The sequence below is a fragment of the Lampris incognitus genome, chromosome 2, assembly GCF_029633865.1.
Source record: "Lampris incognitus isolate fLamInc1 chromosome 2, fLamInc1.hap2, whole genome shotgun sequence".
In the NCBI taxonomy this organism is placed as follows: domain Eukaryota; kingdom Metazoa; phylum Chordata; class Actinopteri; order Lampriformes; family Lampridae; genus Lampris; species Lampris incognitus.
In genome coordinates, this window is record NC_079212.1 from 25,272,393 (window position 1) to 25,289,389 (window position 16,997).

A 16,997-nucleotide genomic window follows, 5' to 3' on the forward strand; every position below is an offset into this window, starting at 1 on the left:
TTTGTTTCCCAGCAAACAAAACATGTCCTCAGCACGTCACATAAGGGCTCTCTCAGAACGTCCGGTAAATGTCATTGTGTAGGGCGTTCATTACATCACGTGGACGTTATTGCGGGACGTAAAAAAAAAAAGAAACCTCCCGAGGACATTACAGGGACGCTAGGGGAAAATCTTCTAGACATCCCCGGGACGCCACGGGGACGTAATGAAAACCCTACACAATGATATTTACCGGACGTTCGGAGATGACTTTTAGGGGACATGCTGGGGACGTGTTTTGTTTTTTTGCTGCGATTGATGTTGAGTTTTTTATTTTATTTTTATTTTTTTTGGCGCTTTGAGCAACACAAGCCGGGTGCCATCCGGTTCCATTGTATTGGAGAGAAGGCAGCCATCTCTACGGCCCGTATCTGCAAAACTCAGCGACTCACACCAACATTATCTAGACTGATAAATAACACTACAGGTTAGTTAGAGAAAAAAAAACTGTTTTTGATTTTGGGTGAACTGTCCCTTTTAAATGGCTTTAAGTAATCATACCCACATCAGACAATAACACTTACACAGTAAATGATAAAAAAGAGCTCGTCTTTATTTTCACTCATAAAAGGCGAACATCTTTCATCAGTTTTCCTGTTCACATAACACTCAATTAAGATATATTACCATTTTTGCCTCTACTACGTTCAAAAACCAATTTCAGCATCGCAATTCATATTGGCACTGTGCACGATGACATATATATATATATAGTAGTACATTTAAACAAAATATTATCGAGACTACACCAGCATAGTCAATGCAAAATATCAAGATGATGAATTGGCGATGGTGATAGCTAAAAAGGTAATGTGTCACCTCTATCAATACAACAGTTTAGCTTTATACTGTAGATAGACTGTAGCTGAATTCAACTTTGAGAATGAAATATGAATTGCATAACTGCATGCAGTACACATACAGAAATACAATAATAATAATAATAATCCATTCCCATTCATGTAAAACTTTGACGCAATTCAGTATGCACTGATGCAAATGATAAAACTGATCACAGACATACAATCATAATGCTTCCTACTGTAGCCGGTTATTTTCTTGCCCGGTGCGGGATTTGATACGGGGTGTACTGCACCACAAGGCGACGTCACTAACCGCTCGGCTAAAGGGTCAGACTCGTTAGCTAGGGACTAACGTGTCTTATTAGTAGTTTACACCACCAAAGACGTCACAGAGGACAACAGGCCATAAAGATCAGAGGAGAGAGAAAAAACAACTGTTAAGTGCTTGAGGACTTAGGGAGGAAATCTAATATTGATCAAATGTAGGCTATACAAGAGAGGAAAAGACCAGCGAATCCTCATAGTAAAAAATAATACAGTACACAAATTTCTTATGAAAATAAAGGCTCAATCTCAGAACAGCACACGGGTCTTGCAGATACTTAACACAGCAATATTTTAAAAAAAGAGGACGATTAAAAATTATTTCAAAATTCAGCATCAAAGGTTCTGCTCAATATATATAACAATGTCCTCACTTGGCAATAAATGTACTTCATAGAGTGGTTGTTTAAATTTGTCTTTGGAGTAAAGTGGGCTTTGTAGTGTTGTACAAAACAAGGGATTTTCAGAGAATTCTTCACAAGTTTCCATTTTAAATGCATCAAAATTCTGTGCTGCATGTCCTTGGCATGCAGCGTTGCATGTTTCATATATATATATATATATATATATATATTTAGTGCACAGTTACATGGGCAGACTGGATCCTCACCGTTACAATGACGTCATGATTTGTTACAGAGTGGCTTTTGTAAGACACAGCGAGTTCATAAAGGTTTGTCAAATTCAAAACACAGGATGATGGGCTGTTACAGCCTCCTGGCTAAACGGAGAAAGTGGCTGTTGCACTTTTCAAGTATATCGTCGCTCTCAGGTACCTCCGAGTTTTTAGTGGACTACCTGAAGGAGTGGCGGAAGTGTACACTCCTGCGCTTCAACTTCTCTGGGTTGTGGGATGCCATGTGGGAAAACTCCCTGAAGATGTCAAGGTACGTGGCGTCTCCTGATGAAGAAAATGACGGGGGAAAACGATGAGAACCATGGGCGTGTAAACTGGACCTTTTCATTAGGAACTGACTGACACACGCACACAAGAATAAATACACCAAGGCAAAGCATGTCAGAGATTATTATCAAACTTCAAAACATTTTCTTTACTATAAACTCAGAATATTAGAAACCTGACATGTTGACGAGAGGAGCCGTGGGTAAAAAAAACACAAACAAAAACACATCAAAACGAACGGGCTGAAGCACCGTGACGCTTTTCTTTCGATAGTTCCCAAATACTAAGGCTTTTCCGGTGGCCATGGTGACGCCCGAATCTATGGACCAGTAACAAAGGCAGTCGACCTCTATTGTATCCTTTGAGGGTTCCCCAGACTTCACTCATTAAAAAGGTTGAATGGACATTCCAGCCTTTCACTCTGCGCGCATGTATGCGAAAACACGCGCGCGCACGAGGGAGTGCGCGTGTATGAATAAGAGAGCACCAATGGGAACACATGCCCGTCCTACAGCTGTCTTCCTAACATCCACACCAAAATATTACAACGGTGCAAAGACCTGACCATATTCAGTCTGAATTGAAAATATATTAATCATAAACTACAAAAAAAAGTTAGTAGACATACACAAGTCATTAATGTTCTGTTCAGAATGAGTCATACAGTTCTATATATAATGTAAGGTGGTGATTAGCGTGCTAGCGGTGTGTGAAGTTAAACGTTAGTTCATTAATGCTGTTAGTTGTGCTGTGAGACAAGGGAAACAGAAACCAAGCAAGCAGCCAAATGAGAAATGAGCCTTTAATCACATCTTCCTTTTTTTTATTTTACGTATTGTTTTAAGACAGTGGGAAGAGGTGTGGAATAAAAAGTCGATTCAAAGCAAACAAAGGTAGCGGTAAGTGTTAATACACACAAGTATACTCCCGAGACAAAGTTCTCTTACAATATCCAAAATGAATTTTACAGGTAACAGTCAGAGACAGAAAAATACACAAAAAAGTTGAATGTGGTATGTTAGAAGCAAGCAGTTTGAAATGTTAATAGATTTTTAGTATTTATATAACGGTCAACTCGTTGACCAATTGACTGATACAGATACACTGTACTGTACAACATATAATCCTTCAGTGGCTTGATGCAAATCATTGCATTGTTTGGTCATAAATCAGATCCTTCACAAACTACAATCAGCTTCCTGTTAATTGACGTGAAGTCGCTGCTCTGAAACAACTTGCGTACCCGAGCCACCCCATCATGTTGTGCACTAAACCAGCAAATACTGGAATGATTTTTTTTGTGTGTGTGTTTAACAGTAAGAACACAACAGTCTTCCATTGAAAACATACACCAAAGTGCTTAAATGTATCACTGATGAGCAGAAAGGGTGAGGAGACGATTTCAGTAGGCTGCTCTCCGTACCACAATCCCCTACTACTGACTCGCTAAAGAGCTCCAGACTGCATGTCTGCCAATCACATCTTACACTGTATGTAAACCGGGATTCTCCTAACTCCTCTAGATTCATGGGGAAGAAAAAAAAGGGAAATGTTGAAAATTCAAAAGACACACTTTCTTCATGGTCTTCTGAGAAGCTGCCTGTAGGCTTCGACTTAAATTAGGCCCCATCTACAGTGTCCATAAAAGACATCTTTTATGAAAGGTAATTCAACATTTCCATTTCGGCCAATCTTTAGCTCTAGTATGAGTAAATGGTTCCATTATAGGCAATTCAATTCATGCACCAACAGCTCAAATGCAAACTCCCATGTCGTTCTATTATACACTTTGAGTTAAGGAGGCGGCCCTGGCTATTAAACACTGCTGCCTATGACGACTGAGGCACACGCTGTGTGTAGATCGGCCATGCTCGCATTATCAATGGAATTAATAAAGTGAACCTGACTTTTGTTTTTAGATGAAGCAATTGCCAAATTATCCCTTTCATCTGCATCAAACTTAAACTTTTCTTTGCACTTGCATTATCCAGCCAATGGAAATCAATAGGAAAGTGGCAGTCCAAGCATCCACGTCAAAGTCTGTTTGACCATGAGCTAGATATCGGCTCAGGGATGTCATTTCCATGCACAGTTCTCATAGGTTATCATAAATTATTCAACAATACTAAATGTCAAATATTCACATACACTGGGTACAGCAGTAAACAAAAGCAACAGGATGTGAAAGGGTCTGGGCAACAGCCACCCATGCATTATTTGACCAATAAACCAAGAACAAATCTAATATAAGCCTAGTCAAGATACATCAGAATTACCATTAACAAATGTTCTCAACAAACATCATAACATACAAATACTGTATATACAGTAATACATCAGTTGAGTAATGAGTCACTTTTAATAATTATCGTTTTATGAGAAAAAAAACTGTCCATTTTCCACTGCAGTTTATACAGCATGTTTAGCTCCCTTGGTTTCAAATCATCGAGAAGTGGTTGTATTTCTCACAATTAGAATATAGTACTGGCAATGTGTCTGTGAATGCTCGGCAAAATTAAATTTAACAAAATATATCCAGCTTAAAAAAATACCATCTGCATCATTGCTCAACATAATACAAAAAAATACAGAGTATCTGTATTCAAATAATCATTGCACTATTGCTCTGGGCATTTCATCATAAATAAAATCCAAACAGAAAATGTTTAAACCTATCCTATCCAATGAAATGACCACATCATAATCATCATACCATTAAAAAAAAAAAAAACTGAATTCAAACCTTTGTGGGTAGGAAAAGTGCATAATTTTGCTTTTCATTTTACATAAAAGTTTTTATTTTAAATAGTCTTGATCAAGACAAGTACAAAGTACTGACACTTCTATAGTAATTTTCTCTCAGTCACAGTTACAACTTGGCCTCACGGTTACCCTTTTCAAATGTGAAAGGATGAGTCCCCATGCTTTACATGTGTGGACCACAGAACCACCTCAGAAAGACAAAAGCTCAGCTGCAGCTCAGGCGGTTGACAAGCAGCGCACCTTTCAGCTATCTGTATGAGATATCTCACCCTGCGGCCAGTCCATTTGGCATCGTTACATCCACAGGTTTGACTGTTTATGTAACAAAAACTCATAATTAAAGATAACATTAACAACTTATTAGCATTGTCGTATTTAACCCAACGTAATGGGACACTTACTGCATGCTGAAATCTAAAATGGTGACTTCACTGAGTCATGGCAGGTCTTTGGTTCAGAGTACCCTGTGCGGTCTTGCTCTCTTGAAACTCAGAGCAAAAAACTAATGCTGGTCCCTAATTAATTGCTGATGATTTAATAGTTTGTCATTTGACAGCTTCACACTTGTGATGGATGGATTATGGAACCACAATCTTAATGTGTCACCGTTATAATAAGAGGAATTTTATTTTTAACACCGTCATAAACAACAGTAACTTTTTTGTGGCAGTGAGGTTTCAGGTCTTCAGTGATGGCATGTCTTCAAAGTACTTAACATTATAAATCTTCAGAGTGATACTGTTTCCTGACCGGGGTTTGATATGGAGACGGGGATTTCTAGTATTCGGCTATGTTGAGACAGATAAACTCCTGAATGCATTTCTTATACTGCTGCTCAGTAGGGCTGCTGGTGTAGTATTGACCTGGCTGACCGAAGGGTCCCTCTGACTCTCGCATCTCCTCGTTCATCCTAGCCAGACGCAGCCTGAGTGAGAGAGAGAGAGAGAGAGAGAGAAAGAAAGAAAGTGTTGAGCAGGATGTGGAAGTCAGAGGAGAGGAATAGAGGCTTAAAGAAAGTCAGAGGAGAGGAATAGAGGCTTAAAGAAAGCCATTGAATATTTATTACAGGGAAAATTCACCATTTTTTGGGAAGGGGGGATTTTCCCCCTTTTCTCCCCACTTGTACCCGGCCAATTATCCCACTCTTCTGAGCCATCTCGGTTACTGCTCCACCCCCTCTGCCAATCCGGGGAGAGTTGCAGACTACCACATGCCTCCTCCGATACATGGAGTCACCAGTCGCCTCTTTTCACCTGACAGTGAGGAGTTTCACCAGGGGGACGTAGCACCTGAGACTATCATGCTATTCCCCCCAGGTCCCCCTGCCCCCGAACGGGCACCCTGACCGACCAGAGGAGGCCTTAGTGCAATGACCAGGACACATACCCACATTCGGCTTCCCACCCACAGACACGGCCAATTGTGTCTGCAGAGACGCCCAACCAAGCTGGAGGTAACACAGGGATTCGAATCGGCGATCCCCATGTTGGTAGGCAGCGGAATAGACCGCCACGCCACCCGGACGCCCTAAATTCACCTATTTTCAATCTTAACTCGATCTGTGACAGAGATAGCACGTGACAAAACACCTGCAGTTGTTCCCGATCATTTCTGCATCTCTGGAGCAGCAGTGAAACCACTTTTTTTTTTTTTACAGCTGCTAAGTGACTTATTTTGAAGTCATTTGGTGGCCAGAGGAATTTATGAGCAACAATACAGAGGCTTGCACACGATGCATTCTGGTAGGCGTAGGCACTGTGGGAAAGACTCTGAGTAGGAGAATGCTGATTTCTCCATCAACACAGTACTGACTGCACATATGCAAAACCTTCGGTGAAATTTCCGTTTAAGGTCTGTGAAATGGATATGTAAACAAACTTACAAGGTGACTATGTCAGCGTTGGCTTGCTGCACAGCTATACTCAGAGGGTCCTGTCCATCTTCGTCACCATCGTTCTGCGTAGCTCCCCTTTTGAGGAATAGGCACACCTGCCTGGAAACATCATGGCGATACCAGAAAAACAGGATTCAGTTGCAGCGTGTACACACACACACACACACACACACACACACACACACACACACACACACACACACACACACACACACACACACACACACACACACACACACACACACACACACACACACAGTGTGCGCTCCGTGTGAGTGGGTTGAATATGAAATAAAAAAGGATAGGCTAAATAATTACTGTGCATTCACAGAAGCAGCAGCACAGACTTTTGTGTGTGGCTTCAGTCAGTGAATGTTTGAACAGGAAAGAGGTATACACAGGTACAAACGTCACGCCGTTCACTGCAAAACAGACCTACCTATCAAGGTATCGATCTTATTTTAAGTTGCATATGCTTATTTCATAATATTGCTAGTAAAATCTTCTTACCCCAATGGCAGGTAATGTTGCTCAATTCAAGAAAGTGTACGTGTTTCATGATTATAAGACCTGTTTCAAGGCATTTACTCGAAAAAAATAAAGATTGTCTCAAATCGAGTTTCTTGTTTTACGATTGCTTTCCCTCTTTAGTGAAACACTCTCATAACAAGTCTTATAATCACAAAACAAGCACTCTTTCTTGAAACAAGCAATGATATCTCAGTGGTTTTAGAAAATTTTACTACCAATGTCATTACGAGACTTAAAACATCAAATAATTTGGTAAGTTTATCCTTTCTGCAATGTTGACTGGGCTCATACACGTGTTATAGAGACCACCACTGAGGCAGACTGACAACACATGCTGCAGTGGAAAGAGGAATTACTCACCCTGTGTGTCCCAGATAGGTGGCATGATGCAGGGGTCCCCTCCCTCTTGCGTCTCTTTGGTTGACGTCAGCAGCATTTTGAAGCAAGAACTCGCAGGCTATCAGTGAACCCTGGAATAAAAACACATACCAGTTAGCAAGTTCTTGATACGACAGGAAAAGAATATCACTTAATGACGCCAGTGTGCTTAAAGGGTAGCTGAAAACACATTTAATGCAAATGCATTGCATTTAATGTATAATATATATTACTAAAAATAATATTGTTTTATGTACTACAATAATAGCATGGAATGTATTCTATAAGACTGGGAAACAATTTTGTGACCCACAATGGCACAGGATATATTGCTATCTTACAGATTGCGGTTCTCATTCAAAATACAAATGTGTGAGTTTGACTGCTTGCATTGCTGTCAAGCTTCCGGCCTGGTTAAGTCCTTCATTCATACCTACTACTCAGCTGACTGACTTACCCCAATCACAGCTTGGATGAGGGGTGTCTTTCCTTCATCCTCGTCACTGATTAAGTTGACGTCAGCCCCGTGGGCCAGCGCTTCAGCCATGACAGGCAGGTTGCGGGCCTTGGAGGCTTTATAGAGCAGCGCTCCGGGGTGAATCTCCCTCACGTCCTCTGGGTCTGACGTCTCTGGCTCCGCCTCCAGCTCAACCTCACCGCTTGAGTCTTCTGACATCTCACACTCTGAAAAAAGGTCAAATTACAAGAATTTAGCACTTTGAGGGTTTTGTTTTTTTTTTAGTATCATTTTCAAGCTGTAAGTCTTGACATGTATAACATTAGTAGAGTATCCAGAAAATTGAATTAGTTCACCTGGACACAAAATTTAGTGGGAGAAACCTTTCATCATTCATCTAAGTGATTTCGTCAGTCTCAGCTGACTGCAGGTATCCTCAACCTTATAAACAGCACAGCTGTGTAACGACCGAAATCGATGATTGGTTTCATATGACCATTACTTATTATATACATAAAGTTACAAGGATGGCCCAGTGGTGCAGTGGTTATAAGGGATAGTAAGAGAGATGAAGAAAGTAGACAGGAGTACAAGGAGATGCAGCGTAAAGCAAAGAGAGAGGTGGCAAAGGCAAAGGAAAAGGCGTATGGTGAGTTGTATGACAGATTAGACACTAAGGAAGGAGAAAAGGACTTGTACCGATTGGCTAGACAGAGGGACCAAGTTGCAAAGGATGTGCAGCAAGTTAGGGCGACCCCTTGGGGGTCGTCCCAGGTCGTCCTCTGTGTGGAGTTTGCATGTTCTCCCCATGTCTGCATGGGTTTCCTCTGGTTTCCTCCCACAGTCCAAAGACATGTAGGTCAGGTGAATCGGCCACACTAAATCGTCCCTAGGTGTGTGTGTGTGTGTGTGTGTGTGTGTGTGTGTGTGTGTGTGTGTGTGTGTGTGTGTGTGTGTGTGTGTGTGTGTGTGTGTGTGTGTGTGTGTTTCCCCTGTGATGGACTGGCAGCCTGTCCAGGGTATCTCCACGCCTGCTACCCAATGACTGCTGGGATAGGCTCCAGCATCCCCGCAACCCTGAGAGCAGGATAAGCGGTTTGGATAATGGACAGATGCAAGTTATAAGGGTGGGGATACCTGCAGTCAGCTGAGACTGATGAAGTGTCTTAGATGAGTGATGAAATGTTTCTCCCACTAAACTTTGTGTCCAGATGACCTGATTCAACTTTCTGGGATTTTCTTACCTGGATTATTGAGCATGCATCAAGACATTAGTACAGTACTTATTCGTAACATAAGTACATTGTAAGTATCGTATTTACTGTAATAATTATTTTTTGAGAAATCCTGTTCATTTCAATGCATCATTTAGCATAAAGCAACCAAAAGGACCATCCGTCACAGACTCCACATTGCTCTCACCCTCCTCTGTGACACTATCCACCACTGAGCCAAACACCAGGATGTCATTGCTGCCGTCTGTGCTTCCTCCCAGTCCACTGTCACTGCTCAGGCCTGCCGGACCAGGAGATGCCAGCACACGGACACATTAGTTATTGCTGTCTCCGGCTCATCAGTATGGTTTTAAAACATTCACTCAAGCAAGCAATAGGTGCACACATGCATACTTGAGAAAATGCAGACCCTGATACACCAACAAAAGGTTCACGCATGAGAAACCACTTGGTCTGTGTCTTTTATACAGGTGAGTAAATTAATATGGTCTGGATGGATGTAGACAACAGTAAATCCGTTTTCATTTTGCAGTATGGAGCATCACAATAGTGTTGCTTACTTCGAGGTCCAGATCCTGTATCAAAGTAGGAGAAGAGAGAGTCCAGCTCATCTGGGCAAAATAGGGAGTCTCGCCGGAACTTTGCAGCTGCTATGAGAGAAACACAAGTAGAGTGAAAATCAACATTTCCTGTTTAAACCAATGAATGAACTATAATGAACCAAAGTTTCAAGATGGTCCAGCTTGAATAAAGATAATGGAGCGCAATATCACAGTTTTAACATGTTTCTAAATAGCAATCAGTCAGTGCACAGGTGACTATACCTGAGGAGAGGGTGGCAGGGGAGGCACTTCCTGGCTCTTGTCGGTATCTCCGTCGTGTTTTGGGTACCGTCGTCGCACTGTTGTGTCTCCGGCACTTCTTCACACTCCACCGCCGCTCTGACTTCCTCTCGCCATTGATGAGTATCTCTGTGGAGCCCAGCTTCTTCAGGAACTTTTTCTCTACGTATTTTGCCTTAATCCATGCCTCCTTTTCCTGTCTGCAAGAGACCATGGAAAATAAAGCACATAAAACCAGTGGTGACGCCAGAATTGGTTTTACTGACCACAACACAAAATGATTTATCGACACCTGAGAATACCTGTATAGTTTGCCTAGTTTTTTTCAGGGCCTACCTTGAACTGTTTGGTAATGGTTTCTTCAAACCTTGTTCTTGGTATGAACCTTCATAAATATGGTTGATGACACTGTTTCCGAGCTCACACATTAACTGCGAAGAAATACAAAAAAAGAGACTTTGAATTAGGGCCTCCATACTGAGTAAGTACTTCATAGTTCAGCAACGATACGAAACCAAAAAAACATCCTCATCATCATGATATGTCAGGTCACTGCTGAGACATACCTTTAGTAACTCTGGTTCCCAAGAATCCAGTGTGAGTGAGCGCACCTTAGAACAGTGAACTCCAAGACTCCTGCAACAAAACATATAAATTCTATGAATAAAAAGAGAAAAAAGTACAGCTGACTACAAACTCTTGTGTTGCTCGTCTTGTAGGGCTATGTATTGGCAAGAATTTGACGATATGATTGGTATTACAATGCAAGCGTCACAATTCAATATATTTTGTTATATTATGAGGCTACAAACACTGATATATTGCAATATTTTGTCAAAATCTTAGAAAAATGTCATTAAGAAGTGCATAATATCGAAGAAATCAAAGCCAAGCTAGTGTGGCACTAGCAAAGCCCACTGTTACAGTCTTGGGCGCAGATCCGGGGGGGGGGCGTGTTGGCCCTCCAACTTCTGAAAAATATTAAGTTGTCCCCCCTGATAAATTATTTCTAAATACATTATGTAATTGAAAATATGTATTTAATAGAAGCCGACTCCACTTTTGAAATAATTCACACATAAATGCAACAATTTTTTGAAGGTTTTTTTAACCCCCCCCCCCACCATGTATGCTAATCAGTGGTCTGAACCATTGCTTATTTGCTTATACTAAACTAAGCGGGAATTTGGGAAATGATGTTAATGGTTTAACTTCCTCCTGATACCTTTGCTTGCTGTTGGACTACGCTTCCCAGATTCAGTCTCTGTAGCACGTCAGAGTTGCATCTTCAGTGGGTGAGTCTAGTGGCTGGTATGACTGGTGACTTTCTTTTTTTGATTCAAATGTTTGTTTGTTTTTTATTTGTATGTTTATGTTCTCTTTGTATTGTTTTGAATTGAATCTAAACAAAGTTTTGTTAAACCAAAAAAAAAAAAACGCTAAAAAAAAAGGTATGACTGGTGACTGCTAGGATCATAGACTAGTCCTGTGACAGATGCCTTGTGAGTAATTTTGTTCAAACAAAGATAATGTCTAGCCATCAACAGAATCCATCCACTATCCAAGGCGCTTATTCCAAATGGGGTTGAGGGGATGCTGGAGCCTATCCCAGCAGTCATTAGGCAGCAGGCGGGAAGACACTGGACAGGCTGCCAGTCCATCACAGGGCTGACAAACACACACACACATTCAAATCTAGGGACAACATAGTACGGCCGATTCACCTGACCTACATGTCTTTGGACTGTGGGAGGAAACTGGAGCACCCGGAGGAAACCCACCGCAGACACGGGGAGAACATGCAAACGCCACACATGCAAATGCCACAACCTTGGAGGTCACCTGAGATGACCCCCAAGGTTGGGCAACCCCAGGGTTTGAACCCAGGACCTTCTTGCTGTGAGGCGACAACGCTAGCCACTGCACCACCGTGCCCCCTCTGTTGAATCCAACGGGATAAATTTGTTTTTTTTGGGGGGGGGGGGGTTTACCCCTTTTTTCTCCCCAATTGCATCCGGCCAACCACCCCACTCTTTCGAGCCATCCCGCTCGCTCCACCCCCTGTGCCGATCTGGGGAGGGCTGCAGACTACCACATGCCTCCCCTGATACTTGTGGAGTTGCCAGCCACTTCTTTTCACCTGACAGTGAGGAGTTTTGCCAGGGGGACGTAGCGCGTGGGAGGATCACGCATAAATATGGATTTTAATAAGAGCCAGCTTGAACGATTCTCTCTTGATTTTTTTTTCAATTTTCCCCCCTTTTCTTCTCAATTGTATCTGGCCAATTACCCCACTCTTTTTGAGCTGTCCCGGCCGCTGCTCCACCCCCTCTCTGCCGATCCAGGGGGTGCCCCGACAGACCAGAGGAGGCGCTAGTGCAGCGACCAGGACAGATACCCACATCCAACTTCCCACCCACAGACATGGCCAATTGTGTCTGTAGGGACACCCGACCAAACCGGAGGTAATACGGGGATTTGAACCGACAATCCCCGCTTCGGTAGGCAATGGAATAGACCGCTACGCTACCCGGGATTCTCACTTGATTTTAATGTGAAGTTTGTTTCTTTTCCAAAACTTTAAAATCAAGAGAGAATCTTGATTTTAAAGTTTTGGAAAAGAAACAAACTTCACATTTTAAACTCTACAAGGTCATTTTCTTTAATACCACTGTAACAGGTTTTGTATTCTATTGGAAATGTACTCTCTGCAACATGTTTTGCCAAAACGTGGATAAGGAAACTTTATTACAGGGAACCTTGACTATACGTGTAAAGCCAGCGAGCTAGGTTGGATTCCATGACAAATGCTCACAAGACAAATGCTCACAAGACAAATGCTCACAACACTAAAAGAAAAAGAGACAAATGCTCACAAATTGGCAAAAGACTCTATAGACACTGCTTTAAAATCTCTTAATTAGGTCACTGTGATCCCTATTACATGCTTAGACCTATGTGATATTCTTGTGACATGCAACAGACTGTTCAATGGACTATTTTTCCATGAATAAAGGTTAATTAAGATTATGTATTACCAAACAGTAATTGATAGTCTCATTATCATGATTATCTTTAAGATCACCATTTCATTTGTCAGGGAGATGTGATCCCTCTCACATGCTTAGGCCTATGTGATATGTCTTATGTGACATGCAACAGAATTTTCAGTTGACTTTTTGAAAAATAAAGATTGTAAAACAATTTGTGAGCATTTGTCTCTTTTTCTATTAGTATTGTGAGCATTTGTCTTGTGAGCATTTGTCTTGTGAGCATTTGTCTGCACACCAGCTTAGCTTGACTGATCAACATCAACAGAGTAAAAGGTTTGAAAACGTAAAACCTCAAGTGAACAAACTTATCCCCAGCCAGATCCATATTAAAGTTAGCTTGCTAGCTGTTGTTACAATGATCATACCGTAAAACTTCCAATAAAAGCCCGGGCGTGAATGTGTTTGCACAGCGTAGCGCATCTGGCCTTTATCAGAGACAGGCTGTTATTTGAGACTAGCATTGTAGTTACATCAATTTAAAAATTCGGTGATTCATTTCGGTTTCTGATGGCGAGTGTTTAAAGCGGATGTGGACGAGCTACATCGTTTATGTTAACGATCGTCTAGCTAACATAAACGTTTACTTAGCTATTTAAATGTGTGCCAGCTCACATTAGCTAGCTACTGTGAACTTATGCTAACGTTATAGCCTCTAGTAGGCCATATTAACATCCCTTGCTCATTATGGGCTATATTAGCATTATATTAGAGTTATTAAAGTATATTAATTCCTTCCATAATTAACCTGTGTGTGTGTGCGCGCGTGTGTGTGTGTGTGTGTGTGTGTGTGTGTGTGTGTGTGTGTGTGTGTGTGTGTGTGTGTGTGTGTGTGTGTGAGCCAGGTCATGGTTTACCAAAACGTGGCAGAGAAAAGATGTATGTCACTTTGGATAAAAGCGTGTGTTAAATGAAATTGTAACATTGTAAAAAGAAAAAAGGTGGACATCAGGACATTTTTGTAGGCTCAAAATGCCACTGTGTAAGTAGGAAAACCCCTGTAATATTACAAATACTAGCTGATAAAGTCCTCATAGAAAATGAATGAAGGACTAATACAAATGTTCAGTAATTATGCCATTAGAAAACAACAGCAAAACAATTTGTGGAGGGCAGCAGCAGCAACACACAGAGGGACAGAGACGGGAAGTCTCAGGTAAGGTTTCACAGTATAGTAAGACACTTGCATGAGCAGCCCTGTCATTTTGGGTAAACAAGTTGGAGAATGAATAGTGCTGCATTTGTGGATGTGCAACTCTGTAAAATAGTAAATATGTGCAGTGATGGCCTAAAAGTGATTCATTAGTATATATTTTAAGCTACTATTAATGGTTGTGTCTGTTACGGCAGATAATTTGATATTATTGATATTGATATTATTGATGTCCCCTCCAGAAAATACTCTTGAGCAAGTTCCATGTTTGTGGTCCCCCCCTAAGTTGACATGAGATCTGCACCCTTCGTTATAGTGGTTCTGTGTGCAGCCCTTGCCTAGTCCCAGACCTCTGAATCGCTAATCGCTATTTATTTCCACTAGTCCCACCCACTCGTAAAATTGGCAATTCAGTCTGAATGTCAGGCTATTGCAGCCCAGTAACAATTATGTATTTGCCACCTAGCAGTTTGAGACCACTAGATGGCAACACCCCTAAAGTCCTGTGGTCAAATTCCATTATAAAATGGGAAAGGCTGCATTGCTGTGATTGTGCAACTAAAAGCTGTACATCCACAAAAGCAGAAAAATACTATACTGTATTGATGAGCCCCTAAAAATCAAACCAGAAAGCTCTGCAAATGTATGATACAGAATGGCTTTTCATGGTCACACACTGTAGCATGAACAGTAGGGGAGGTCCAAAAATCAAAAGGGCGTTATCCCCAGGGAAACGAGAGGAGCTGCTGCTAATGTCATGCAAATTACAGAGTTCCACTGATGAAACCATCTGGTATCCAGGCAACGGTTGGCAAAGTGGGGGAAAAAAAAAGATAGTGTGTTGCTCCCCTTCTTCCTCCTCCATTTGAAGAGGACGCCTTTTTTGATCTCAGTGTGAGAAGACGAGCCCAAAAGGGAACATGAATATTCAACAAACGGCCTGGACAGGGATAGGATTTGTGATTACATAAGCATTAATAATTGCATCTCCCAAGTAAACAAACACCTACAACTCCTAAGGGAAACTTTCCCATCGGAAGCTTGAAAACTATGCACAATGATGCAACAGTGTGATGTAACAGAACAGCGAGTGCAGTGCACTGACCTGGATGACAATAGGATGCATTCAAGCGCAGCCAAATACCTTCATTCAGGAACATTACACTATAACTATATTCAGCAGGCCCTACCACTGAATTAAACCAGTCAATAGCTAGTTTAGTGTCTGTACTGTCTGTCTTCTGTCTGCAGAGGCACAGCTCAGGTTGGACAATGGAGGCAAAGCAAGAGAAGCAAGGTTGAGATGGTTTGGACATGTGCGGAGGAGAGATGCTGGGTATATTGGGAGAAGGGTGCTGAATATGGAGCTGCCAGGGGAGAGGAAAAGAGGAAAGCCAAGGAAGAGGTATATGGATGTAGTGAGGGAAGACATGCAGTTGGCTGGTGTGACAGAGGAAACTGCAGAGGACAGGAAGAGATGGAAATGTATGATCTGCTGTGGCGACCCCTAACGGGAGCAGCCAAAAGTAATAGTAGTACTGTCTGCTGTGGCCTTCCGTATCCACTCATTTCCCTCCCTTGATGAGATTGCTCAATCAAAGCCAACCTGATCCAATAAGTAGTGTGCTACACTTAAATCCCTTTTGCTAGGTGTGTGGCCAAACGGGTTCCAAGCTTAGAAGAGCACGTGGTAAAGCCAAGGTAAGGGACATCTGGCACCACTTTCCGTAGTCAGAGCCAGTAACACACACATGGTCTTGGAGAACTAAGCACCTTAAAATGCATCTGTCACCTCACCTATTGCCATTTTTTGTTTTTAGACATGAAGCACCTCATGATCCTGGCTTCCAACTGACTCACTCACAAGCTGACATCCAGGCTCATGTTGAGCCATGCCATCTGGCTCGGGGGGGGGGGTGAGCCCCCTCCAAAAATGTTTGTGAGTGAGTGCATTCAGAAATACAAGCCATTGTAAAATGTACAAGATTTTGTTTAAAAAAAATCAACATTATAATCCTCACTGGTAAGAAAATTGGAAAAATACTTTTTTTTCTGCATCCCCACCATCATTCCCTCATTCCCTCTTAGCCTCTCCCTTGTGTTCTATCCCTTGGTATTGCTCATGTGGTTTCATTCAAGGTAAGATTTCACAGAAACACCATCAACAGAGATACAAATAATGTTCTATCACCTTAAACATACTCATATAAACAGACCTTTTGATAAAAGTTCAAGTGTTTCTAGTCTGTCAGTTTGGTTCCCTGATGTGACAGTTTGGTTTTGTGGGTTGTTGGTTGGCAAAAAACATGATTCAGACTAGCTGACTTTAGCTGTGTTGAACCAATGCAAAAGTATCTACTTTACAATGTCAAAGCGTCCAATCAGGATATTATACAAATAATATGTAGTTAACTGCTCAGTTGGAAATGTGCAGTTATTAATTTTTCTTTTTTCTTTTTACTACTTTATTAATCCCCTGTGGGGAAATTCTTTCTCTGCATTTAACCCAGCCTAGCTGTGTAGCTAGGAGCAGTGGGCAGCTGCAGCGCCCAGGGACCAACTCCAGTTCATATTAGCCCTAGCGAGTATTAGCCCTAACATGTATGTCTTTTTGATGGTGGGGG

At 41.7% G+C, this 16,997-nt stretch overlaps 1 protein-coding gene across 1 annotated transcript in view; it reads right to left on the reverse strand.

Annotated features, from left to right (window-relative positions):
* Positions 1 to 611: 611 nt before the first annotated feature.
* The window catches only part of acap3a (ArfGAP with coiled-coil, ankyrin repeat and PH domains 3a), a 74,713-nt gene continuing 58,327 nt past the window's right edge, over positions 612 to 16,997 (reverse strand). Inside the window, exons 16-25 of the mRNA XM_056273498.1 lie at positions 10,737 to 10,806; positions 10,507 to 10,601; positions 10,153 to 10,370; positions 9,889 to 9,978; positions 9,516 to 9,608; positions 8,094 to 8,320; positions 7,619 to 7,728; positions 6,716 to 6,826; positions 5,697 to 5,758; positions 612 to 2,067 (exon numbers count right to left, since the gene is read on the reverse strand). Of these exons, the coding sequence (XP_056129473.1) occupies positions 1,961 to 2,067; positions 5,697 to 5,758; positions 6,716 to 6,826; positions 7,619 to 7,728; positions 8,094 to 8,320; positions 9,516 to 9,608; positions 9,889 to 9,978; positions 10,153 to 10,370; positions 10,507 to 10,601; positions 10,737 to 10,806 (1,183 nt within the window). The 3' untranslated portion in view covers positions 612 to 1,960. The remainder of the gene's footprint in view (positions 2,068 to 5,696; positions 5,759 to 6,715; positions 6,827 to 7,618; positions 7,729 to 8,093; positions 8,321 to 9,515; positions 9,609 to 9,888; positions 9,979 to 10,152; positions 10,371 to 10,506; positions 10,602 to 10,736; positions 10,807 to 16,997) is intronic.